The sequence below is a fragment of the Lycium barbarum genome, chromosome 11 (genome assembly GCF_019175385.1).
Source record: "Lycium barbarum isolate Lr01 chromosome 11, ASM1917538v2, whole genome shotgun sequence".
In the NCBI taxonomy this organism is placed as follows: Eukaryota; Viridiplantae; Streptophyta; class Magnoliopsida; order Solanales; family Solanaceae; genus Lycium; species Lycium barbarum.
In genome coordinates, this window is record NC_083347.1 from 15,885,651 (window position 1) to 15,911,330 (window position 25,680).

Here is a 25,680-nt window from a genome sequence, read left to right on the forward strand (position 1 = left end):
GACTATTGTAGGAGTATTAAGGTTGACGAGGTTAAGGGTGTTGTTCGTAGGATGCGCAGGGGAAGAGCGACCGGACCTGATGAGATTCCGGGGGAATTCTGGAAGAGCGCGGGCCCGGCAAGTTTGGAGTGGCTGACTAGGTTGTTTAATGTCATCTTTAAGACGGCATTGATGCCCGGAGAATGGAGGGCGAGTGTAATGATCCCTCTATACAAGAATAAGGGAGATATCCAGAGTTGCAACAACTATAGAGGTATCAAGCTGCTAAGCCATACTATGAAAGTGTGGGAAAGGGTGGTGGAGATGGGGGTGAGGAGAGGTGTGCCTATTTCAGAAAACCAGTTCGGATTCATGCCGGGACGTTCAACTACAGAAGCCATCCATCTTATGAGAAGGTTGGTGGAGCAGTATAGGGAGAGGAAGAGGGACTTACACATGGTATTCATCGACCTAGAAAAGGCTTATGACAAAGTGCCAAAACAGATCCTATGGAAATGCTTGGAGGCTAAAAGTGTACCTGTGGCGTACATTAGGGTGATCAAGGACATGTATGAGGGAGCCAAAACCAGGGTGAGGACAGTAGGAGGAGACTCAGAGCACTTTCCAGTTGTGATGGGGTTGCATCAAGGATCAGCTCTTAGTCCGTTTTTATTTGCCTTGGTGATGGATGGATTAACACGGCAAATTCAAGGTGAGGTGCCATGGTGTATGCTTTTCGCGGACGACATAGTCCTGATTGACGAGACTCGTAGCGGATTTAACGCTAAGCTGGAGTGTTGGAGACATACTCTGGAGTCTAAAGGGTTTACGCTGAGTAGGACCAAGACAAAGTACTTGGAGTGTAAGTTCAGTGAAGCACCTCAGGAGGCTGACTTGGAAGTAAGGCTTGGTACCCAGGCCATCCAGAAGAAAAGTAGTTTCAAGTACCTTGGGTCTATTGTGCAAGGCAGCGGGGAGATTGACGATGATGTCACACATCGTATTGGGGCAGGGTGGATGAAATGGAGGCTTGCTTCCGGAGTGCTATGTGACAAAAAGGTGCCACCAAAACTTAAGGGCAAGTTTTACAAAGTGGTGGTTAGACCGACTATGCTGTATGGGGCGGAGTGTTGGCCAGTTAAGATCTCTCACGTTCAAAAGATGAAAGTTACCGAGATGAGAATGTTGAGATGGATGTGTGGCCACACCAGGAGTGACAGGATTAGGAATGAGGATATTCAGGATAAGGTGGGGGTGGCCTCGGTGGAAGACAAGATGCGAGAAGCGAGATTGAGATGGTTTGGGCATGTGAAGAGGAGAGATACAGATGCCCCAGTGCGGAGGTGTGAGAGGTTGGCCATGGATGGTTTCAGACGAGGTAGGGGTAGGCCGAAGAAGTATTGGGGAGAGGTAATTAGACACGACATGGCGTAATTACAGCTTACCGAGGACATGACCTTAGATAGGAGGGTTTGGAGGACCCAAATTAGGGTAGAAGGCTAGTAGATAGTCTCGTTATCCGTTCTTATTAGTAGTCGCATTATTGCAATATAATTTCTTGTGCTCCGATTTCTACTATTATCTGTTATTTCCTGTGCTTTGGTTATCTTGTGTCATCTGCTCCGATTTCTGCTATTATCTGTTATTTCCTGTGCTCTGATTATCATGTGTTATCTGTGTCGCTTGCATTATTTCATTTCCATATCGCTTTAAATCTCTTATCCGAATCTCTTAACCTTATCTGACTTCTTTTTATGTTTTTATTGAGCCGGGGGTCTTTCGGAAACAGCCGTCCTACCTTGGTAGGAGTCAGGTCTGCGTACACTCTACCCTCCCCAGACCCCACGATGTGAGATTTCACTGGGTTGTTGTTGTTATTGCATTCGGTAAATAAACACTTATTTTAATCAAAATAAAAAAGTTAAATAAACACTTATTTTGAATCGGATGGAGTACTGAGTAATAAAATTACTACTGGCGGGCCAGACGATAAGGCGGGTAAGGCGGCTGTTTTAGGCCCACATTTTGGGGGCCTCAACTTTTGGTAATGGGTGTAATAGACTTTGAGCTTTATACTAGTAAGGTTAATTTTATTATTTAAGAAATGTTAAGTACTTTGAAATAAAGAGTAATTTTCTTATAAAAAAGGTAGGATAAATTTCTAGATATTATTTGACGTGACCGTGTGAACTATGAATGAGAATAGATATTGATTAACGATTTGACTTAACCGTGTGAACTATGAATGAGAAAAGCTGTTAGTGAATGTAAACGCCTTTTGCCTTTAGGTCAATTTATCCTTTCTTGGTTTGTCTAAGACAAACTGACCCCAGCGCCCTCGCCCACCCACGCCACCAACCCCAACCCCAAACCAACCAAAGTTTAAAAGGAGATTTTATTATAGGTGATTAAAAAGTTTTAAAATTGAGTGGGGGCAATTTTTTTTTTTTTTTTTATTGTGTAGGGGTGACAAAAGTTAGATTAGTGATTAATGAGTTTTGAGTAATTTTTGAACTTGCCCCCAACTTTTGTTTTGTAGAATTTAAGTAGTAAGAAAAAAACTTATAAGACGGAATTTAGTTATGCCTATTCTACCTTATAAAGCAGAATTTCGTGAAGCCTTGTATTGCAAAATTGTTTTTTTACTGCGTGTGTGTTCAAACTCAAAAATTCAGAATATTTTCGACCATCCTTTTAAACGAAGAGCAGAATTTAAAGATCGACAATTTGTGGGGTAAAATTAAAGATAGAGCCTTTGAAGGGAAATTCATACAAAACAATAAATCTATTTTACCCACCGTATATCCGCAGGGAGAAAACGACATAAAAGATCTATTAACTATGAGAATACGCCACCAACCCCAACCCCAAACCAACCAAAGTTTAAAAGGAGATTTTATTATAGGTGATTAAAAAGTTTTAAAATTGAGTGGGGGCAATTTTATTTTTTTTTTATTGTGTAGGGGTGACAAAAGTTAGATTAGTGATTAATGAGTTTTGAGTAATTTTTGAACTTGCCCCCAACTTTTGTTTTGTAGAATTTAAGTAGTAAGAAAAAAACTTATAAGACGGAATTTAGTTATGCCTATTCTACCTTATAAGGCAGAATTTCGTGAAGCCTTGTATTGCAAAATTTTTTTTTTACTGCGTGTGTGTTCAAACTCAAAAATTCAGAATATTTTCGACCATCCTTTTAAACGAAGAGCAGAATTTAAAGATCGACAATTTGTGGGGCAAAATTAAAGATAGAGCCTTTGAAGGGAAATTCATACAAAACAATAAATCTATTTTACCCACCGTATATCCGCAGGGAGAAAACGACATAAAAGATCTATTAACTATGAGAATGGGTTAAAAATAATCTCTTAATTATGCAATTAACATCTGTAGTGCATGAATTTGATAAAAGTAGTCTCTTTAACTATGAAGTAGGTTAAAAATAGTCCCTTCATACTTTGGTCAAAAGTTAACACTTTTAATCCGGCCAACATATTTATGGAACTCTTTTTGTATTTGACGAGAAATATGAAAAGAAAAGGGGAAATTAACAGAACTCACATTTAGAGGAAGGTAACACTCAGCTTCTTTTTCTCAATGCCGGAGCTGCTGGTACTAATCTATAATATCTTCTTTTTTTATTCAAATTTTTAGATTGATTCAATCATTTCTCTTATGTGGCATTGTAGCTATAGAGGAATTTAATGTATAGAATATGCTGATCCCTGAATATTATACTCCTTGCGTCCCATTAGCAAAAATCCGACCCATTAAAAAATCAATAAAATACAATGTGACCCAAGGTTGTGGGTTTAAAGAGGACTACAATGCTAAGGGAATAATTGAAAATACTTGTCAATTCAATTTCTAAGGTGACACTTATTTTGGGACAATTTTTTTTTTCGTATGTGTGATGGCAACTGACGGTATTGAAAATTGGATGTATGTCAGATCATCACGGGCCAGCTCAGGTTAATTGCTGGAAAGAACCTATGAGTCCCTCACAATGGAAACAAGAGCACGTGAGTTCTCTAATTAGATGCTTTACTTCTACATTTTGTCTTAATTTATGTTAAAATTTACGGGGCTTCAAAAAAACGAATGATTTTGCAAGTCTGGTTTTTGTAAGTTGTAACATGGAAAGTGATTGGTTTGACAATAGAATTATAAAATGCGAAGTTTGAAGTGTTTGCCTGTATTCCTTTTTCATTTGCTTCCAGGTCTTAAGTGCTTTTGTTTGTTGATGAAATGATTTATTGAGATCTTAAATTCCACTTTACCATCGGAAGAAAGTGTATCTGATATTGAGACACACATTTCCAACTTAATGTCTTTTTTTCCGCCTAAGTAGATAGACCAACACTAATACTAACATAGAACTCATCACTATATATTTGTGCCAAATGTTTTCTTATTAGAGATGAAGAAAAGATATAAATCTAGGAGATATAGAGTACTCTTAGCTGTCTGTGAGAATTGCAGTTCGTGGAATCAATTGTCTCTTTTACACTGCTTAATATGGCATGCTTAGAGGCTTTTGATATAAGCTGCAATGTCAAATTTATATGATCTGAAACTTTGCAGTTTGTGATTGTATCTTTGTCTGGATGGGGTTTGCTTTTTTACGGTGGATACAAGTTGTTCACTGGAGGCAAGAAGAACAAAGAAGAGGTACTTGCGCGTTCCTTAGAAACCCTGAACATTGCTATACTTATTCTTTTCACAACTAGTCCAACTTCCAAGAATTGGAGAGAATCAAATCTTCTTCAAGAATAACGCGGCTTCCTAGTTAATCACTTCACACTGACCTGTTCAATTTGTAAATGATAGATCTTTGTAAGCCCTGTCCATTGAAAGCTGATTAAAGAATAGATGAAGTCACAGACTATAGTAGCTTCTTATATTTGATTATCAAAGCATAGTAGCTTCCTATATTTGGGTGGAGCTATAATACTTGACAAACATTACTGATTGAAGACCAGACATAGAAATAGTGGCGGCTTATTTTTTGTGAAAGTGGTTATACGATGAAAATTAATTATTTAATTTGTATATCCTTCTTCCTTGGCCAGGAAGGGGAACTTCTTCGATCTTTAGTAATGACATCCACCTCCTATTTTATTTCTTATTTTTGCAGAAATTGGTACAAGCGACACAGTAAGGTGTGAATTTACAAGGCGTTATCCCAAGGTGGGGAATTCTTTAAGTCCTAGGTCCAAGAGTTGCTCTCTGATAATCCAATTGTTGGACATGACATAATTTCCTTTCTTTTCTTTATATTGGCTTCTTCCTAATATAAAGAAGGCTTACCGAGGACATGACCTTAGATAGGAGGGTATGGAGGACTCAGATTAGGGTAGAAGGCTAGTAGATAGTATCGTTAATCCTTTCATATTAGTAGTCGCATTATCGCGATATAAGTTCTTGTGCTTTGATTTCTGCTACTATCTATTATTTCCTGTACTTTGATTATCTTATTTTATCTATGATAGTTACTGCCCCTTTGCAAACTGCTTCATCATGGCTTAGTCGCTTTCGTTATTTTCATTTCCATATCGCTTTGAATTTCTTGGCCTTATCTGACCTCTTTTTATGCTTTCTATTGAGCCGAGGGTCTTTCGAAAACAGCCGTCCTACCTTGGTAGGAGTAAGGTCTGCGTACACTCTACCCTCCCTAGACCTCACGTTGTGGGATTTCACTGGGTTGTTGTTGGCTTCTTCCTAATGTTGTAAATGACAATGATAGTTTTTGAGCCAGTAACTCGTGGACAAAAGTTGGTTGGATCACCATTACTGTGTAGTTCTCCTTATATTATCACAATATATGGAATGGTTTCTGCCCATTTGCTTCTCTTGGCTATATGCAGTTTCTAAATTCCACACATGCATTTCAGACCCCATAGTCTAAATATCATGCTGGCTGTGAAATCCAAATATCATGCTGGCTGTGAAATCCAGTAATCTGGAGGCATTTCAAGAGTAAACAAATTACAAACTAGTGTCATTGGGTTTTAACTACTCAACTTATCTTCATACTACAGAGTAATATACTCGTCTTCCAAAACCACGGTGCTAAAAATAAATGCCTCAATTTTATCTGTACCCAGTGAACAAGAGGAGGCTTCCTTCCTGCGTTTGCTGTATTTTATACCTGATTATGCTCTTCTGGTGTTCCTTTTCCAATATCTTTTTGAGGGAATGAGTTTTATTTTTGAGCGTATGTTTTTGTTAGGAGGGGTGAATGTGGGGGCTGGGGACGTTGAGTTGTTTTAGAGAGACATAAAGTAATTTGTGAATGGAAGCAACAAATGCCTAAACTTAACAGCTGCTAGGGGGCAGAAATGGAAGTATTTCCCTAAGCTTAACTTAATTCTAGAAACTTTCAATGATCTAACTTCTAAATGGAGCATAACAATAGTATTTTCTTGCAGTGCTGTTGGACTAAAATTCAGACCTCGTCGTTGTGGTCCCCGTATTCTCCCTGCTCTCCCAAGCTGGCAGCAGAGCCTGTCGTATTGCCTGTCTCTTCTGTTTCCTTATCATGCTCAACGTCAAGGTAATCGTCTATTACATCCCTTTCAGCAGTTTTTGCATGTCTGGAAGGATAATGAAGATTGTTCGCATGCTTTTGTTCTCTGTCTTCTCCGACTCTGTCGGTTTTTCCTTCCGTTCGTGCAGTGTTATCTGGTTTCTGAATTCTGGCATCTTGTGATCCCCCAGAATGATCTCGCTCTTCTTCTGTTTCCTGATAATAGTCAACCTCTTGGTTTTCATCTTCTTTGATGTCCCTTTCCGCAATTGTCGCATGTTCAGAAGAATTTGAAAGATTTTGAGCTTGCCTTGGCTCTGTATCTTCTCTGATGGTGCTGGTTATTTCTTCTGATTGTACCATTTCATCTGATTTTTTATTTGTGGCCTCTTCTGAGATGCCACTGTACTTTGAAAGAGCTGTATTTGCAGACCCTTCTTCTCGAGAACTCTGGAGCAGCTCAGTTTCTTTGTTGCTGACTTCTCTTTCCTCTCCTTCCTCAATCTTCTGAGTCGTGTCATGATTCATGACTTCTTGGTTCCTTTCCTCTACATCTGCAAAATTTTTGAGGTTTGGCCATGTCTTACCTGGTGGACTATCATCATAATGTGTGCCAACATCTTGCGTTCTGTGTCTCCCCGTACCTGAATTTGCTCCTTGTTCTGACTTTATTTGGTGATTGATTTGTAAAGCTGAATCTTTACCTTGTTGAATTTTCTTGGTCATTTCTGTCCCGCGATCTTCCTCGTCAGATTTCTTCCTCATGTCCACGTCCATGTCCTTCTCTTTCTGTTGGTCCCTTATTTCCAGTGTACTGCTTCCAACCCTCTCGATCCTTTCAGTTCCCATTTTTACTTTCCAGAATTTTCTGCTTCTCATGCTTGCAATTCCACGACTTTCAGGATGTATGCCACTTTCATCCACCCCGCGCTTAGCAATTGTTTGCCGTCTCTTCCCTCTTGTTTTTCTCATGTGGCCCTTGGTCACTCTTGATGTTCCTCTGCCGTTTGAATTCTCTTGCATTTCTAACCTCATCACACCTTTATCATTCGCTCCAACTTCATTGCTTTGCTTTTGCACTTGATTCTTATCATGCTCATTTTCCTTAGATGCATCGTCACTTTTGTACTTTTTCTCGTCTTGGTAAGATTCTTCCCCATTCTTATGATTGTCAGCGTTTTGTTTTTGGCCTTTATTAATTTGAAAAATGGTGTTGTTGCTTGGAACATCTCCTTGAGAAGTTTCCAGCTGCTGAGACTGCTCGTCCCCAGTTTTGCCTTTCACGTAGTCAAATCTTTCTCCAGGCTCTCCCGTGTCTTCACCTTCCCCGTTGACTTCCTTATTTCTGTTATGGGCAGATTCGTTGGCACTGCTGTCTATATCTTCTACTGAATTTTTCTGATCTTCTCTTTTGATGGCTTCGTTCAGTTCTTCACTTCCTCTTCTACCATCGTCCCTTCTTCCAGCAGCCTCGGTGGTGAAATTTATTGCTGGATTTGATGGGTCATCTGCACTTACTGACAAGACCTTTACTGGTGAAAATTCAAGACGGTGTTTTAAATCCTCAATTTCAGCCTCTTTCTGTCTCAAAGTTTCAGAAAGTAATGTAACCTGGGAATCATCAGACTTTGTTTCCATCTGTTTTTCCTGAAGCATCTTAATTTCGCTCTGCTTTTCTTCAAGAGCAACTTCAATTGCTCTTTGTTCTTCTTTAAGGGTAGATATTGTTGACTTCATCTCCAATGTCCTACTGTCTTGATCCATTTTCTGTGTACGAAGCCAGTGTATATCGGATTCCATGTCCTCTGTTTGCCTTTTGGCTTCTTTTGCTTGTTCTCTTTCTTCCTGTCACAGGTGACAAATAATGTTAAGCTTGGACAGCATAATAAACTTGAAAGCTTGCCAATGGCAGAATATATAACTGTTGTTATTTATCTCAATGAAAAATTCTACTGATCACAGATTACTTTGTACAATTATTAGCTCAGTAACATGAAAGAATTAAAAACTTGGCATCCATCTTTTCTCTTTAGGAACCAAAATAATTGAAGTGCACTTTTATTCATTCAATGATTGATTTAACATCAAGGGTCTGTTTTTTGTCACCTGAGCTGATTGAACATCAGATTTTGCTGAAAAGTTGTTATATAAAACGTTTGTTTTGTTCTCGTTTATCAACGTGTACTCTTCACAAATTAAATATTCATTGTAGCGGCAGATGTGGTTAGTCTAGTTCCTGGCATTATTTATCAAAAGAAGTCTAAGCTCAACCATACAAGACATTTAATAACAGAAAGTCCATTGAGTAGTACTGATTCCTGATTTTGGATTTCAAAATCACCAGTGAAAATACACTGTAATCCTTTAGTTTCATAGTGAAAAGTGAAGATGCATGTAAATAAATGTTGGCCATGGACAAGCATTCCTTTTTTATTCAACACACACACACTCAGAGGGGGGGTTGGTGAGAGAGAGAGAGACCTGCAAGAGGAGTTTAAGGCCATTGAGCTCAAGATCTTTCTCCTGGATGAAGCGGTTGCAGATGCGCCTGTCCCTGAGCTTGTGGAGGGTCATAACTCCGAATACTGCAGCACCGAATGCGAGTAGCAGCACAAGTCCATATGATCTTCCTGTGTTTTGACTGTGCAAGTGCCGTTTCATGTTTTTTTCTCTCTGTCCTTCAGGAAATGTGGAAAGAGTGGAGGACTAGTGGATGAACAAACAAGACTGGCCTCACTTGGCTCTCAGAGTAAATATAGGTTAATGTGTCACAGATAGAGTGCTGCTTGTCATCTCAAATTGGTTCTCAAACTGCTTCCCCCCTCTCTCTCTCTCTTAGAAGAGCCACAGAATTTGTGATGCTGATCTGTAAGGAACTGAGGAAGTAACGAGATTTTGAAGGATACATGTGCATGGCATGGACTGGTCAAAAGGTTTGGGCATACATTTAGCAACAAGCAAGTTAAGTGAACTCTTTTAGTACCTCTCTGGCCTTTTAATTGGTTGACCTTTATTAAGGAAATGATGTACATGAGAGAGGATTAGCACATTGTAGTCACTTGAACCCAAACCCGAAGCATTGATAAGGTTGAGTAAAACCAAACAGATCAGATACAAAAGCCTAGCTTCACTCTTAAGTATAAATCCATGGAAATATCTGTACCCTGGTGCCATCTGATATTTTTGTTCCTTTATATTTTTACTTGAAAAGCACTACGTAGGGGTTGGCACAAGTAGCCCAGGAAAACATGACCCGTCCAACCTATTCAAATTTGAGTGGGTTGATGACCACCAAATTTAGCTCATCTAAAAGCCGATTTGGTTTAAATATGTAGCCTAAATTGACCCATGAGAAATTTGATCAAATTTGTTTTAAACTTTTGTTATATTTTATATATAGCTATAATAAAGAACCTAGAGTTTTATTAGTTTCGTTTGACAATTAAACAAACAGAACAAATAAATTAAAATTTGGTAAGAGTTGGTGGTTAGGTCACGACCTATTGTTTAGCTCATCTCAGCACAGGTAACTTTTGAGCGAGTTAATGATCAGCATTTATTAATTCAGTCCATTTTAGTCTACGAAACGAGCATTTGATCTATGTCAATTACATCTGCAATGATTACAATATCAAAAACTGCGAGTGCTCTCCTTCGTGCAATCAAGGCAAAACGAGGATCTTAATAATCAGAGTCGCATTGATTCAAGAAAGAAAAGAGGCATACTTAGACTCCACTTGCACTTATTCTCCAAAAGAGCCTCAGTAGTTATATGTTGAACCTGCAAATGATTTACTACTTTTTATTATCCGAAAGCCAAACTAGCCATAATAGTATTGTTATATGTTCTTCCAAGTCTATGAATCACAATTGTGGAGCCGTTTCTAATAGAAACGGTCACCCTTCTGCAATTCGAACTGATCAGCTGGTCAAGCTGAAACTTATGAGAGTTCAGGTGAAATATAAAAATAAAATAAAATATCATGCCATACTGCTGAATTCATTGTACAGTCAGATTTCTTTATAACAGTCTCTATGGTAAAATTTCACTATAATAATCATGTTTTCATTAAAATTAGAGTTTTTCAAGTTATATTTTACCTCTATACCAACTTATTACCTTTAATAACAATATCCACTAATATAATACTAGTACATTATTTATTATTTATTTGTAGAATTACCCCTTTATGACAACCTTACACAAATATTAATTGATTTAACTATTTCCCACTTCCGTAGCTAGTCATTTATTTTCATAATAATACAAAAAGTACGAGAAATTTTATTTTATGTCTCACATAACTAACACTATTAATGTGAGATTAGCTCATTGCTTGACAAGTGGATGCTTACTTTATTTAAGATAAAACAAATAAGGCAACATTAAATTCAACCATAATTAGTGCTTAATTAGACAACAAAAATAAAAAGTAAGAATATAAAATAGAAAACCTTAAAGGATCAACAATAGAAGGTAAAGAAATTGGGACAACCGGTTACCTAACGTCGTAATATTCCCAGCAACATAGAACTTCCTCACTTTTGTTAAAATTCAGATCTTCCATCCTTCAAAATTGTTAATTTCATTGGTGAAGAGAATTAATGTTTGAAACTTAACTTGCAATTGAGTTTAGAATTATTGTGATACAAGTTCGAATAAAAAGTTATTTAAAAATGCATATCGTATCATATTGGTAATCAGAATGAGTGAACTATTTCAATAAAGGAATAAATGGCTCCACGGATTCATTGAATTGGTTACAGGAAACAAAGCAAAAGAAAAATTTGCAGAAGCTCTTTCTCATCATAATTGATTTGTTTTAAAAATCTTATAAAATATTAACAAAACTGAAGAAAACAAAATCTCTAGAGTTAATTCCTTGGATGGTCACTCAAGTTTAGGAAATTTCCTGCAAAAATCATTTTTGTTTCGTTTATGACAATAAAATCACTCATGTATCACTATTTCCTCAAAAAGTATCTAAACACCTCAAAATTCTCCTTCTCTCCTAGTTGACATGTCATGTCACTAAAGCCCATTTTTATTTTTAATAATAAACATATTTAACTCATCAAATTCATTTAACCAAATTCATATTTTATACTCAATTAAATATGATCTAGTTAAAAAGCGGAAAAAGAATCAAATCAATACTTTTTATTATGCCACTTATTCAAATCTAATTTTTTTAATCTCGATTCAAATATATTATCTTTCAATTTAAATTACAATTCAAGTTATTTAATTTTTCTATTCAAATTCAAATTTTTTAAATAGCATATTTTTCCACATTAAACAACATTTTCTTTCCACATTAAAAGAATTACACAAAGATTACATTCATATCGGTTTAACTTTTAAAAAATCTAATTAAATTGTATATTTTAAAAAATAAAGTTTGTGTAAATTTTTCCTCTTTATTTTTAGTTATTTATTCTTATATATATAGTGCGTAATTTTTGACATTTCCATTTCTACAACAACGAAGTCTTTTTATTTCTCATGCAAAAGGTATAGAATTTTCATTACTATAATACTTGTTTTAAAATATTATATTATTATTCTTATTTTTTATTTTGAAGTATTATATTATTAGTCTTATATGAAATATAAAATATTCTTAATTTATTTCATGTTATGCTATAGATATTCCAACTTGTCATGTTAATATCTAGCAATATATTAAACTAAAGCTCTAAAGTAACTCAAATTCAATTTTTTTTTTATATTTTAGTTTTAATTTTAAAACTTATCTTTAGATTTTTTTTTTTTAAAAAAACATCTTTTAATTCTAATTCATTCAGATTACATCATAGTTTGTTCCTTTGTCGCTTTTTAAACGGGTCATATTTGATTGGATATAAAATATGAATTTAATTAAGGCCTCATTTGTTTCCATTAAGACTAAGACGTCTGAATCTGAATACACATCTGAATATTAAGATGTGCATTAAGATCTAGATGTCTAGATCTGAATGCAAATCTGACTATTAAGATGTGGTCTCTAGATCTGAACACTGAATCATTAAGTCTATTATTTCAAAAATATGGGGCTCTAATGACGTGGCATGCCAACTAGGATAGAAGAAGACTTTTGAGTGTTTAGGTATTTTTTGAGAAAAATAGTGATACATGAGTGACTTTATTGTCCTAAACGAAACAAAAATGACTTTTATAGGAAATTTTCTAAACTTGAGTGACCATTTGGGGAATTAACTCAAATATCTAAGTTTGCTACGTTGGATAACCGGCTGTGCCGGTTTCTTTACCTTCTATTGCTGATCTTTTAAGATTTTTATTTTTGTTATCTTTACTTGTTACTTTTGTTGTATAATTAAGCACTAATTCAAGTTGGAATTTAATGTTGCCTCATTTATTTTGTCTTAAATTAAGTTTTTGTGGATACTTGTCACCCAATGAGCTAGTCTCACTGTTGACACCCAATTTTGTCCCTCTTTTATTTAATTTACTCGGGTTTCTAAATTTTCTGACGAGCTAAATACTTTATTTTTCACAATATTTTATTGCCACTACTATTAATATCGCTACTTTTATTTTCAACAGTATGAGCATTACTTTATTACAGATTTTAAACAGTTAGTCATCGTTTCATTTTTTGGGTTTGAAACTCGTTAAATTAATTACAAGACAACACTTTGTTAAATCCTTATTTTCTACATATTAATTATTAATTGTCTTCACATAGTATGTATTGTACTAGTTACTAAATTAGAAACCCAAGAATAATTAAATAGAGGAGGAAGAATCAACAATTTTCACCTCATAAGCAATTGCTCGGAAGTATATCAATGTTGGACTCATTTTGAAGCTCGTATTTTAAAACAACGTATTATAATTTTTATTTCATCAAAATATTATTTTACAAGGGGTAAATTCTTGATAATAGCTATCTACCCCCAAAAGAAAAAAAAAAAGAAAAAAAGAAAAACTTTGCATTTGTATTCCTCTTTCCACGCCACACATCTCCCCACAATCTGATTTCTTTTTCCCCTTTTCTTTAATGGGCTCCACATTTTTTTTTGACTACATCTCAACATCTAACCTAATTTCTCTTTCTCTTTTCCCTAAAACCCTTCAGCCGCCCCCCTTTCTTTATTTTCCCCCTCTCTCCCTCACGTTCCCTTCCTCCCTCTTTTCCCTCATTCTCGCCTCATCTCCCTCGTCCCACTCACCCACAACCGACACACGCTCCTCTCTTTCCATTTTTTCATCATCACCGCCGCACCCCGCTCCTCCACCCACCTCAAAATTCCCTATAAAAAGGGGGACGACTCCACCTTCTGGGGGAGGATTTTTCTGGAACGAAAAAGACCTCATCCTTTTTTTAGCAAGAAACAAGATCAAACAGATCAGAAACAGACCGAAAAAAAATCCCAAGATCTGAAATCCAAAAATCTCCCCACAAAACAAAAGCTTATACTTTGGACAACAAGGACTCAACATATTTTTAGAAAAAAGAAAAAGATCCGAAAAAATCCTATGGTTTCTTGACATCGATTAGAAATCCTAAACTTTCATTTGATTGCTCTGTATTATTTCGAAGTAGAGTGTATAAAACTCGAGAATTGAACACTGATCGGACACGGATTGGTGATACATGAGTATTTTCTAAAAATCTTGGGTTTTCTTTCATTTTCAAAATTGGGTCTTGAACTTTTGTTTCAAATCAGAAAATACTCTGTTATGGAATTTGTGTTGAAAAATTAAGTTTTCCACAATTCGACCAACTGTCGTCGCAGTTTGGCAAAAGGACTTTAACTACCAAAATTTTCGATCGAGTTTCGGGCCTATTCATAACGAGAGAGTAGATTCGACGCCATCGACGCCTCAGTTCATTGCACACAAAAAAGGTAAACCTTCCTCCTTTAGCATGATGTCTTTAATCTAGTATTTAGGTTCGCATGTTTGATACTTGGTTGTGTTTGTTTAGATTAGTCTACAATTGGTCTTAATAAGTCTGTTGTAGGATTAATTATTTTTGTTAAGTTTGTTGGTTGTTGATTGTTACATGGATCAAGTGGGTTATCTGATGTTAATGCTAGTCTTAATGAGTTCTTTGTGGCAATATATGCAAGTTCGGAGCCCCTGGAAGTTGCTAAATGCTAACAACATCTGCCTAGTTCCGTCTAATTTAGTCGTTCGCTATATGTCTAAGTAGTTGGTTAGCCTGTTAGTTTTTCATAAAATCGATTAGTGAAGCATTGGTGTGTTTGCAGATTTGTTTATTTTGAGTATTGTTTAATTATGTGTTTGTAGATATTGTCCAACTGTTGGTGTCTCGGTAGTTTTAGATCAAACAGCCTTCCTTGGTCCTCTCATATCATGGTAGTTGCTTGTTTCTTGAACTAGCTTGCATCAAGTCGAGTTCTGAAGTTATATTAAATATCAGAAAGATTAATTCAATCCTGGCTGTTGTGTCCGAGTATGATTTTTATGTCTGCAGTGTATGACCATGTTAGTTAAGGCTTATGACAAACTTGTTTGCATTATATACCTACTAGCATTACTTGTATGTCGAATTTTGAGAATTTGAACCTATCATTCCATGTCTCATCTCCATCAGTGTTAAATATGTATACATCATGTTCTATTAAAACAGTTTTCTTGGTTTCTAAATTTACAAATGATCTTGTAAAAATGCTATATGCTACATGTGTCTTACATAGAATGAAGTTAAAAATCCTTGTATGGTTTTCAGTCCTTCTTTCTTTTACAATAAGTGCTGCCAGTTAAAGAATGGGCAAGCATGTTTCAGTTTTCCTCGAATCTGTAGTTATTAAATATTGGTTTAGAAAGAATGAGATTTGCAAATGATTTATGCTCAGTGTGATATCCTGTAATTCCCCTCTTCATCTCTGTTTGTCTATGCTTAACAAATTAGTCCTGAAATTCTTTTAATTGCTTCACACTTGGATGTTGGTTTGTTAGCAGTTAGCTTTGATTCAACCCTTGCATTGTTTTAAAACATCTTACTCTACATACACTCTGTGTGTATCACATTGTGTGTCATTATTCATATCATGTCCTCATCCACCAAATTTCCATTTCCTATTAACAATATAGCTACATCTTATGCTCGTGGTATGATTATTTGGTCTGTTTGAGGGCATGCTATCTCTCTGGTAACCTCATCAGCAACTATGTCTATCTGAAACACTCCCATTTTTACATGTCATTTGGTTTGTTTCTGTGCCCCTGCGGCCTATGCCCATGTCTGCGTCTGGAATTGCCTCTGAATTCATCTGTTTGTTTTATACAAGTGACTGCTGCATAACTTGCCTTGTTTATTCCCTTTCTGTTGAATATGCTAGTCGACCACGATACATCCCCACTGTCATACTCAGTTTGTTACTTGGGCTATGTTTTATCTAGAATTGATTGTTCTCTCTTTGCTGCTACCTGTCTAAATTGTTTGACTCTTCCATCTATCATTTGTATGCTAACGCAGGTTTGCCTCCCTGTATTGGTATTAGGACTGTTTCGGTTATTGTATATGGTATAGTTGTCCACTTTACAGTTGGTAAAAGCATCTTGACTTACTATGATGCCATTGATAAAATACATATGACCAGTGTCCTATACTCTCTTAAATATCCTTGTTAGTTTCACTTAATTTAAGTCAAACTTTTATACCTCTTTACGAACGTGTATCCATGAGATATACTTGGATATACACATTATATACATGGCCTACTGATTCGTTATTTTTGAATTTATATTTTTTACCTGTTTAATCTTATCTGTTAATCATACTAATTCTTTTCTTCTCATTTTTTATGCATGAACATCGTATATGAGTCCCTCGGACTCGTCATTCCTCCGCATTTGGTGTTGGGCTAAAGGCCCAACTTGTCCTTCCTGCTCGGCCTCTGTCCACAGCACAAAAATAGAAGACAAAAATTTGGGCTAAAGCCCAATAGACAGAATCAGAACTCGGTAGCAGCATATACAAATTGTTATTGGGCCGAAGCCCAGTTGCAAACAGATCGCAGCAGTCCAAATGGGGCTGAACCCATTCTCATTATATTTGCTCCTCTATTTCTATTTTGTGTGCCCTTTAACATGTATTGTATGACTAACATTTGTGCTTTGTTAATTAAGATTAGTAACATTAAGGGTTTAGTTTAGTAATGGGTAGTTGATTTTACAAATTACATTCACTTCTATTTTTAACTATTTATAGCATCTATAACATTTATTTGGGTAATTGATTTTCAACATAGCATGACCACATCTTTTGGCTAAAAGAATCATAATTTATACTTACTATCTTAAAATTAAAAACGTCGCAAATTTTACATTTAGCTTACCTTAAAAGATAAAAAGGTAAACTAACTCAACGAATGACTCTTTTAATTTAGTTTCCTTCCAACACTTGAAATACATAATTGTTTGAAACAACCTTAGCACAATATATATATATATATATATATATATATATATATATATATATATATATATATATATATATATATATATATATTAAACTACTAATCTTTATATGAAGCCTTTAATATTTATTCAACATTAATCTTAATAACTCTTTGAATTTGCGAGTCGGCATAGCTCACTTTTCTCCAAATACATATAAACATCTCATATTCTGTCTCTTTTAGTTTATTTTAACTAAACTCTTTATACAAATTACCGTGTTTTCTACAAGTATTATTTTAAACAACACTATTACGCTTTCATTTAAAACTTTGACAACATTTATAAGTCGTATTTTAAAATAACATTAGAAGTATTCTTTTATACAAATTATTACCTTCTACAAATCCTATTTTTTCAAACAACATTTCTATATATCTACCTGTAACTTTAACTATATTTACAAAATTATTTTCTTTCCTACAATACTATATTTACACTTAGCCTAATTAAATTTTAGTCCGGTCGGTTAACCATTGTTAATGGGTCTTAAAGGATGCCTAATACCTTCCCTTTAGACTAATTGAACCCTTACTCAGATCTTTTGGTTTCGTAGACTTTAAAATGAAATCAACTTTAGATAATCACTCTAATTAATTTTAGGTGTCCTAATTCACCGTAAATAATTAGGTGGCGACTCCTTAACATAAACAAAAAAGAGGAATCACCAATATGTCGTACTTCTAATTTAACCCGGTTAAAATGGGGTATGACACTCACTCAAGTAGTTTTGGTTATGTGAGACGCAAAATAAAATTTATCCAAAAAGTACGAGTAGTAGTTTGTCGTCATAAAACCATGTATAGAAATATAATCTCTAAAAGACCTAATAATAGGTCTAGTAATTGACTCAATATTTTGAATCTTTGATCCACCGATTTTGACCAAGAATATTACAGTCAGAAGCGGATCCAGGATTTGAAACTTATGGGTTCCCAACTAAAATTGCATAGCGATCGGTTCGGTTCGATTTTGTATGTTATCGATTCGGTTTATCGATTATTGGTTTATGAACATGCTAAAGTGATAACATAACTAATATGATATTCATTCTCAGTCGTCGGGTAATCGGTTAGAGGGGCTTAACATTTCGGCTATCGGTTTAACAGATAAGAAATGTCTTCTAGGGGCTAACAGTTCGGTTTAACTGATAACCTAATACCGAAATAACATTTTTATGGTTCAATTCATTGGTAAAACCGAAATTTGTACACTCCTATTCCCAACGAACTCAAATTAATACAATATAATCGGATAGAGAAACAATGTTGATATTTAATATATATTTAAAAAGAAAAAACCACTCAAACAGAATATATCATGACAATGGTTAGAAAAAATGAAGAGAAACTGTATTCCCATATAAGAGAAAAAAAAAATGAGGAAGAAGAATGAAGGGCCTGGGAGTGGCTAGCGGCAACGACAAAATGGAAGAACCAATGACATTTTTTAAGAAACTTAGTTTCTTATTTTCTATTTACATTTGGTTTTAAATTAATTTGAAAAATTATGATTTGCAGAAAAATAATACCTTCAGCAAGTTTAAATTGTTGTGGTTTCATTTTAGTTTGACTTGTGTGGATTTTAGAAAGAAAAAGTGATACTATAAAATAAGGCCTCCGTGCCTGGTCTTTGGTTTAAAACAAAAACCAAAGTCAAAATTAAAAAAACGCGACCAAGGGGGATCCTTGGTCCTAGATGCGGGCTGAGACTTAGCTGGATTCCTTTTTACCGCGGAACCAACAAATCTTTTGTTATGGGTTCCAAGCTAAAATATTCTTATACAGTTAAAGGCTTTCACACACTATAAATTCAAGGTTTGGGTGAAAGTTATGGGTTCCCGGGAACCCCCACCCGGCAGTGTGGGTCCGCCCCTGATTACAGTAAGCATACTTCAGTCAATATAGATTTTCACATCAAAGGATCTGCATACATTTTTATTTCATTTAGACAAAAGTTTTTCATCTTGTAAGCGGACAGAGCCAGTGGCGGAGGCAGAATTTTTATTAAGGAATTCAAAAATATAAAGAAGTAAATACACTGAGAAGTCAAGAGGATTCAACATCTACTAGATATACATAAAAATAATTTTAACCTTATATATACAGTGTGATTTTTCGCTAATGGGAGTTTTGCTAAAGGGGGTTTCGGAACCCCTTGACCCTTATTGGCTTCACCCGTGTTGTAAGGGTTAAAGTCTAAAGCATTTACGTGAAACAATTATCGGTCCATTGATTAGTATTATTCTTGCCACATGGAATCTAAGCTAGCGTTTGGTCATAGATTTTGTATCATGTTTTGAAAATTTATCTCCATATATCTGTATGGCCATAGATTTAGGAACAGATTTTGAAATTATATCTTAAAAAAAATAATCTGAAGTTCCAAAAACTAGTCAAGACCAGTTTTTTAATTTTTTGGGACTTCCACTCACAAAACTTCAAATTTTTTCCAAGTAAAATGCATGTCTAAACACAATTTCAAATTCCAAAAATCACAACTTCAAAAACTCATATTTTCAAGATTCAACTTAAAATCTATGGCCAAACGGGAGCTAAATGCCAATTTATTCCTTTTCAGATTTAAATTTAAATATAACTTTTTTTCTTCTTTTATAACATTAGAAAAAAAATCAAAAAATGATCTTCCGGATAATTTTTGTCTATAACAGCCAAATAAGATTGAATTGTTAAATGATGTCATAAATGTATAATAACCTGTCACTATAAGGGCAAACAAAAAAAGAGAACAAAAGACATCGTTACGGAGATTTTTTTTTTTTGCACTGATTGACCTTCCTTTGGGGTGGTCTTTAATTTTTGTCCCTCAAATTGGTGGTCTTTAATTTTTGTCCTTCGCCTACTATCTTGAGGTTCTAGGTTCGAATTTTAGCTCAATAAAAAAAAAAAAAAAAAAAAAAAAAGAATTTTGCAAGACATAGGTTTAGATTCGCAAGGCAGAATTTTTCCTTCAAACTCTGTCTTAAGGCAGAGTTTTATCTGAAGGTAAAATTCTGCCTTAAGACAGAGTTTTGAAGGCAAAATTAAGACATAAGGCAAACCATGCCCGATGAGACAAAGTTTCCCGCAAACTATGCCTTATCAGGTAGAGTTTGCCAAGGCATAGTTTACCTGCAAAACTCTACCTTAAGGCATAGTTTACAAGCAAACTCTACCTCATCAAGCATAATTTGCCTGCAAACTCTGCCTAGCGACTTTTTTTTTTTAATTTTCGCCTGAGCAAGGGTTTGAACCTAGAACCCTGAGATTTTAGGCGAAGGACAAAATTTAAATATTTTCATTTTGATGAACAAAAGTTAAAGACCACACCAAAATAAGGATATTACTGCGAATTGCCCTTACAGAGAAGCTTGCCTGTAGGCTCTACATATCTCGGATAGGGCAATTCGCAGAATTGCCCCCGTGAGTTTGGAGATGGTGGGTTCCACTTTATTTACTTTTTTTTTAAACTATTGGTTGGTTTTTTTATTTTTTAATATTGGTTGGTGTTTAATATGGGGACCACACTTTTTTTTTAAAAGTATTTTACTTATGTTGCTGTCTTTAAATTTTGCCCCTCATATTTGAAATCTTTAAATTTTTCCCTTCGGCTAAAACTCATGGGTTCCAGGTTCGAGCCCCACTCAGTCAAAATTTTAAAAAACAAATCGCAAGGCAGAGTTTAAATTTCGCTATGCCCCCACCGGCATACACTTGTGAAGGAATTACTAAAGTTATGCCGGACCCGGCATACTTATGCCTTATGGGCAGACTTGGCATAAATATGTCGGGTCCGGCATAACTTTGGTAATTCCTTCACAAGTTTATGCCGGGTCCGGCATACTTATGGGCAAACTTTTAGTTAAGCCTTAACTAAAAGTTCCTAGTTATGCCTTATGGGCAGACTTTTAGTTAAGGCATAACTAAAAGTATGCCCCATAAGGCATAACTTTTCCTTAAGACATAAACTTTGTCTTATAAGGCAAATTTTTAGTTATGTCTTAAGGAAAAGCTCCGTCTTATGGGGCATGCTTTTAGTTATGCCTTATGAGGCATACTTTTAGTTATGCCTTATGAGGCATACTTTTAGTTGTGCCTTAACTAAAAGTGTGCCCCATAAGGCATAACTAGGAAAAGACTTTTAGTTAAGGCTTAACTAAAAGTTTGCCCATAAGTATGCCCCCACCGGCATAAACTTGTTAAGGAATTACCAAAGTTATGTCGGGCCCGGCATACTTATGCCAAGTCTTCCCATAAGGCATGAGTATGCCGGGTCCGGCATAACTTTGGTAATTCCCTAACAAGTGTATGTCGGGTTAGGCATACACGCGACCCAAACCTTGCCTTGCAATTTTTTTTTTAATTTATGCTTGAGCAGGGGTTCGAACCCAGAACCTCCTGATTTCTGCGTGAACGCTCAAGGTTGCAATGCGAAGGGTAAAAATTAAAGACCAGCAATACAAGGGGCATAATTTAAAGACCACAAATATAAGGGGCAAAATTTAAAGACCACCCCAAAAGAAGAGCAATCCGCGCAAAAAAATGTCTCGGATAATGGAGAAAGAAATGGGCTTCTGAAAGGAATGCGCTTGAACAACTACTAAAAGCCCACTGGATTATCCGGTCAGAATTCAGAAAGAGCTGGCCCAAACTCCACATAATCTCAAAAGTGTGGTGTAGAGATGTGCCATGAACCATGATCAATATCTTACCAACCAATTTTTTATACCAAGAACACAGGAACAAAGAAAATGCTAAAATTGATGTTGGCATGCTGCAAAGTATACATATCAGAAAGCAGAAACAAGGCAGCTCTTAAATCAATTGAAAAAGCAGCCAGCTTATTTCCAGATGTCCCCATTGTTAACAAATTTGAAGATGAGATTTACAACAGAGTTGGCTATACCCTTGTATCCAAATTATCTCCCAATGGTTCTTGTTCCTTAAAGAATGCATCTTTTGCAATGGTTAAAGCTGCATTTGAAACTATTGATTTTCAAGAACATTGTGGAACTCATCCAAGACTTGGTGTTGTGGACCATATTTGTTTTCACCCCTTGGGTGCCACTTCTTTGGACTTAGTTGCTGATACTGCTAAATCTTTGGCATTTGAAGTTGGTTCTAATCTTCAAGGTTTGTCATTTACTATCTTTTAGTGATATTGCAGCTAGAAAGGTAGAAAGACTAATTATATTTTGGCATTTGAAGTGAAATTGTAGCTTAAAAAGATTGAGTCTTGAATTTGCATCAACAGAGAGATCAATTGCATGAATACTTATCTGTATGTGATACATTTCCATTTCTTAATCTTAATTGTACCAATATTCAACTTCTTAACACCCTTAATCATAATATTATTTTTTTTTTTGAAAACTTAACAACTTTACTTCTATGAAATTATGTGGTTAATATGATAGGGAAGGTTTGATAATTTAGTGCTTACAGTGGTTTGATTTGAAACCATGGAAGGAACGTAGTCAATTAATAAGGCTTTTATTTTTGTTTAATAGCTATATGTTAATATACTAGAGAGGCTTGATCATGATTCATGTTTCATCTATGGTGTTTCATTGTTCATTTGTACAAGGTAGAAGGAAGAAGAAATGGCTGTTTGTTCGACATCTAGCGTTGTGCTGTTCAGTAATTCACTTTGTGTGGTCTATGATTAACCAACTATTGTTTGAATGCTGCTAAAACAGATTGCAATTTTAACACAAAAAATTGAGAAATTACATGGGAATGTGGAAGGCACAAGGTCATATACAAATTGAAGATAAGTTTTAAAGCACTGAATAGTGAAGGATTACTGAAATTAATCGACCTCCATTTGTGACTAATATGTGCTGCTATGGTTTTGAAATCTGTTTAGTGGTTTGTAGTTCTTACATTTGGAAAAGCTACCATTGGATGGGGTCAGGTGGAATATTTGGTAGTTAGTGTGCTTGCTCTATAGCTGATTATTCTGCTCTGTGAATAACACTACTGCATCAGTTACCTGTTCATATGATGCAAAGAAGCTACTTCTCTACCTTCTATTCACCTTCATTCATAGAATTATCTTGTACTTAAAGCCTTTTCAAAATGTAATTGGCTAGTATAGTATAATCACTTTGTATCAATCAATATTTCCAGAGCTTAATTTGTCTCTTCTCCAATTAACTTTCTTGTAAGATGTTGTTCTGACTAGTGTCAGGCAAGCATATCTATGGTTCTCTTTAGTTATTCCATTGTTAGTGTCATCACCGGAACTTCAATTAAACCATGGAAATCATGGAGTGTGATCAGATGCAGAGCTCTACATAAACTTAAGATTTAGTAGACGAGGTATTTTGACATCTTCTGAACAACTTCCATTAATCGATGAAATCATTTAACAATAGCAATAGGCTTATCACAAGATTTTCTTGTTTCACACTCCTGGAAAGAGCTTATATCAGACAATGTTTTATCTAAATAGTAGAAATTACCTTGAATATGTACCATCACAGCCTTTAGTTAAGTTCTACTGAAGTGTTTGAAAAATTGCTAGTGTTTCTGTTGCATATTTCTCATATTACAAGCAGAGATCTGCATAAACTTTAGATCTGATGGACCAGCATTTGGACCAGCTTTGATGGATCAAATCATTATACAAAAGCTGTTGCTTAAGACAAGTTCCTTTTTTATTTTTGTATCTCCTGGAGAAGAGCTGATATTAAACAAGATGTTACTAGATTGTGGAGATAACCTCTAATACCTACCATCATAGCCTTTAATTAAGTGCTACTTAAGTTCTTCGAACACAATTACGTTCTTTTTTGTTTTTGTAAAAGTTGTTACTGCTCATTTATTTGAATGTCACTAAGTGGTCTTAAACGTAGGCTGCAGTCCCGACCTTCTTATATGGAGCAGCACATCAAGAGGGAAGATCGCTTGATTCAATCAGAAGGGAGCTAGGGTATTTCCGTCCTAATTCAAGTGAGAACCAGTGGAGAGGTGGGACAGAATTTGAAACCTTGCAACTAAAGCCAGACGAGGGTCCTGCTCGAGCAACTCAAGCAAAAGGTGTTATTACAATTGGAGCTACAAGGTGGGTTGACAACTATAACATTCCGGTCTTCACCAACGACATATCCATTGCTCGTAAAATTGCAAAGAAAGTTAGTGGAAGGGGAGGTGGACTTCCATCTGTTCAATCCATGGCGCTAACTCACGGAGGTGGCACAATTGAGGTTGCTTGCAATTTACTGGAACCAGCTAGGATTGGTGGTGACCAAGTACAGCTTGAAGTCGAGCAGCTTGCCAGGGAAGAGGGTATTTCTGTGGGGAAGGGATACTATACTGACTTCTCAGAAGAAAAAATAATCGAAAGTTACTTGAAACTAGTTCAACATTCTGACTAGAGAAACTAGAAGGAAATTTATTCTATCCCTTGTTCCTTTTTCCCTTCTCTCTTTTCGCGGAGTTTGCCAAGATTTTTGAAGCCTCTGACTTTAAGCTCCAGAGGTAAGCAATATGTGTTTATGTGTAAAATCCTGACTTCTTGCATTTGGTTATAGCACACATTATTTTGCTCTTACCGCATGTCTTAAAGATTTCTTATTGTGTATTCAACTTTGTAATCCTAATGCTCTCTTTTTTCTATAAAAGGATTCCCTCCATATACATATAGAAAAATATTTTGAGAATTAGCAGCGGAGTCAGGATTTGAAGTTTATGGGTTCTGAACTTGCCACCGAACCCATAGCTCGCTTTAGTTGCTGGTTTGCGATTACATATTTATACATATTTCATTTCCTAATACAAATACAGGGTCTAAGCAAAAACTACGGGATTCGTTCGAACCCGTACCTAATTCCCTGTTGAGAACTGGTTGGCATTGATCTTCATTTTAATGTGGTTGACTGGACCTTCTTGATCAGGAAAAGAAGCATGTGCAGAGATATCAGACAAAAAATGGATTCTTTGTCTGGAAAAGGTGAGGTTTTTGTAATAGAAAATGAGTTTGTCATAAAGCTAGAATACCAAATAGTACTACTAATAGATAAGGTTTGGTCCATGAAGCTTTGTTATTTTCTGGTTAGTCCTTCTCATTGCCTTGTCATCCTATCAACTCATGTATTTTCTACTTGTCCTCGTGTACATACCGTATCATGTTCTTGTTATTACAAATTGTGGCTTCAATTTTTTCCATAATATCTTTTATCAACATTCTGATTTAATCTAATCTAGATGATTTTTTCAGTAGTAGATTGAGTACCCATGCAGATCAGAATCTAGACAATCTGACTTAAATTGGTAAAAGCTTGTCCGCATCTGGTTTACACCAAACAAATAGACTTTATCATACTTAAGTAATAAATGAGGCGAAAATGCACATCAAAATAGTATGTAATAGACACATCTCTGTGTTATCATTAGACTTTTAACTCGTACATTTTATGCTTCTTCATAATCATTTGGAAGGAGTATTTGTTGATCGGAGAAGTAAAAGCTCTCTTAACTATATTGTCATTGTATCGTAAAAAGTTGTGGAATCAGATTGTTCGAATTTCTTTTTCATCTAATACCACAATCGCTAATTGCTCTATAAAGTCGAGCATCATATGATTTGGTGTAAACATGGGTTGAGGTTAAGTATTTACCGGGTTCAAGGTGTGTTTTTGCTGGTTCCTCCCTTAATAGTTTTATTATGTAAATGCTCACATTACATAACTAAGCTTATTAAACAATAAATAGAC

At 35.5% G+C, this 25,680-nt stretch overlaps 2 protein-coding genes across 9 annotated transcripts; both read left to right on the forward strand.

Moving 5' to 3' along the window:
* The first annotated feature begins 3,364 nt into the window (after positions 1-3,364).
* LOC132618810 (uncharacterized) lies at positions 3,365-9,699 on the forward strand. Of its 8 annotated transcripts, none has more exons than XM_060333823.1 (5): positions 3,365-3,549; positions 3,928-3,998; positions 5,114-5,166; positions 6,408-6,532; positions 9,190-9,699. In XM_060333823.1, exons 2-5 carry the CDS (start codon positions 3,983-3,985, stop codon positions 9,281-9,283), a joined length of 288 nt encoding a protein of 95 aa, XP_060189806.1. In that variant the 5' UTR covers positions 3,365-3,549; positions 3,928-3,982; the 3' UTR covers positions 9,284-9,699. The 8 variants fall into 8 exon arrangements, with proteins under 8 accessions (XP_060189806.1, XP_060189804.1, XP_060189803.1 ...); XM_060333821.1 differs by having other exon boundaries at positions 3,366-3,588; XM_060333820.1 differs by lacking the exon at positions 5,114-5,166 and adding an exon at positions 4,561-4,647 and having other exon boundaries at positions 3,373-3,549.
* Positions 9,700-21,614: 11,915 nt separating this feature from the next.
* Positions 21,615-24,570, forward strand: LOC132618740 (uncharacterized). Its single transcript, XM_060333739.1, has 2 exons — positions 21,615-22,093; positions 23,828-24,570. Exons 1-2 carry the CDS (start codon positions 21,712-21,714, stop codon positions 24,340-24,342), a joined length of 897 nt encoding a protein of 298 aa, XP_060189722.1. The 5' UTR covers positions 21,615-21,711; the 3' UTR covers positions 24,343-24,570.
* Positions 24,571-25,680: the final 1,110 nt, after the last annotated feature.

Bases quoted from the DNA above. Each gene is read 5' to 3' on its own strand.
- LOC132618740 (XM_060333739.1), top strand. From the start codon at position 21,712: ATGCTAAAATTGATGTTGGCATGCTGCAAAGTATACATATCAGAAAGC. The intron at 22,094-23,827 runs GTTTGTCATTTA...CGTAGGCTGCAG, and splicing joins AGTTGGTTCTAATCTTCAAG to TCCCGACCTTCTTATATGGA.
- LOC132618810 (XM_060333817.1), top strand. From the start codon at position 3,921: ATGTCAGATCATCACGGGCCAGCTCAGGTTAATTGCTGGAAAGAACCT. The intron at 3,999-4,560 runs GTGAGTTCTCTA...GAAACTTTGCAG, and splicing joins CACAATGGAAACAAGAGCAC to TTTGTGATTGTATCTTTGTC. The intron at 4,648-6,407 runs GTACTTGCGCGT...ATTTTCTTGCAG, and splicing joins GCAAGAAGAACAAAGAAGAG to TGCTGTTGGACTAAAATTCA.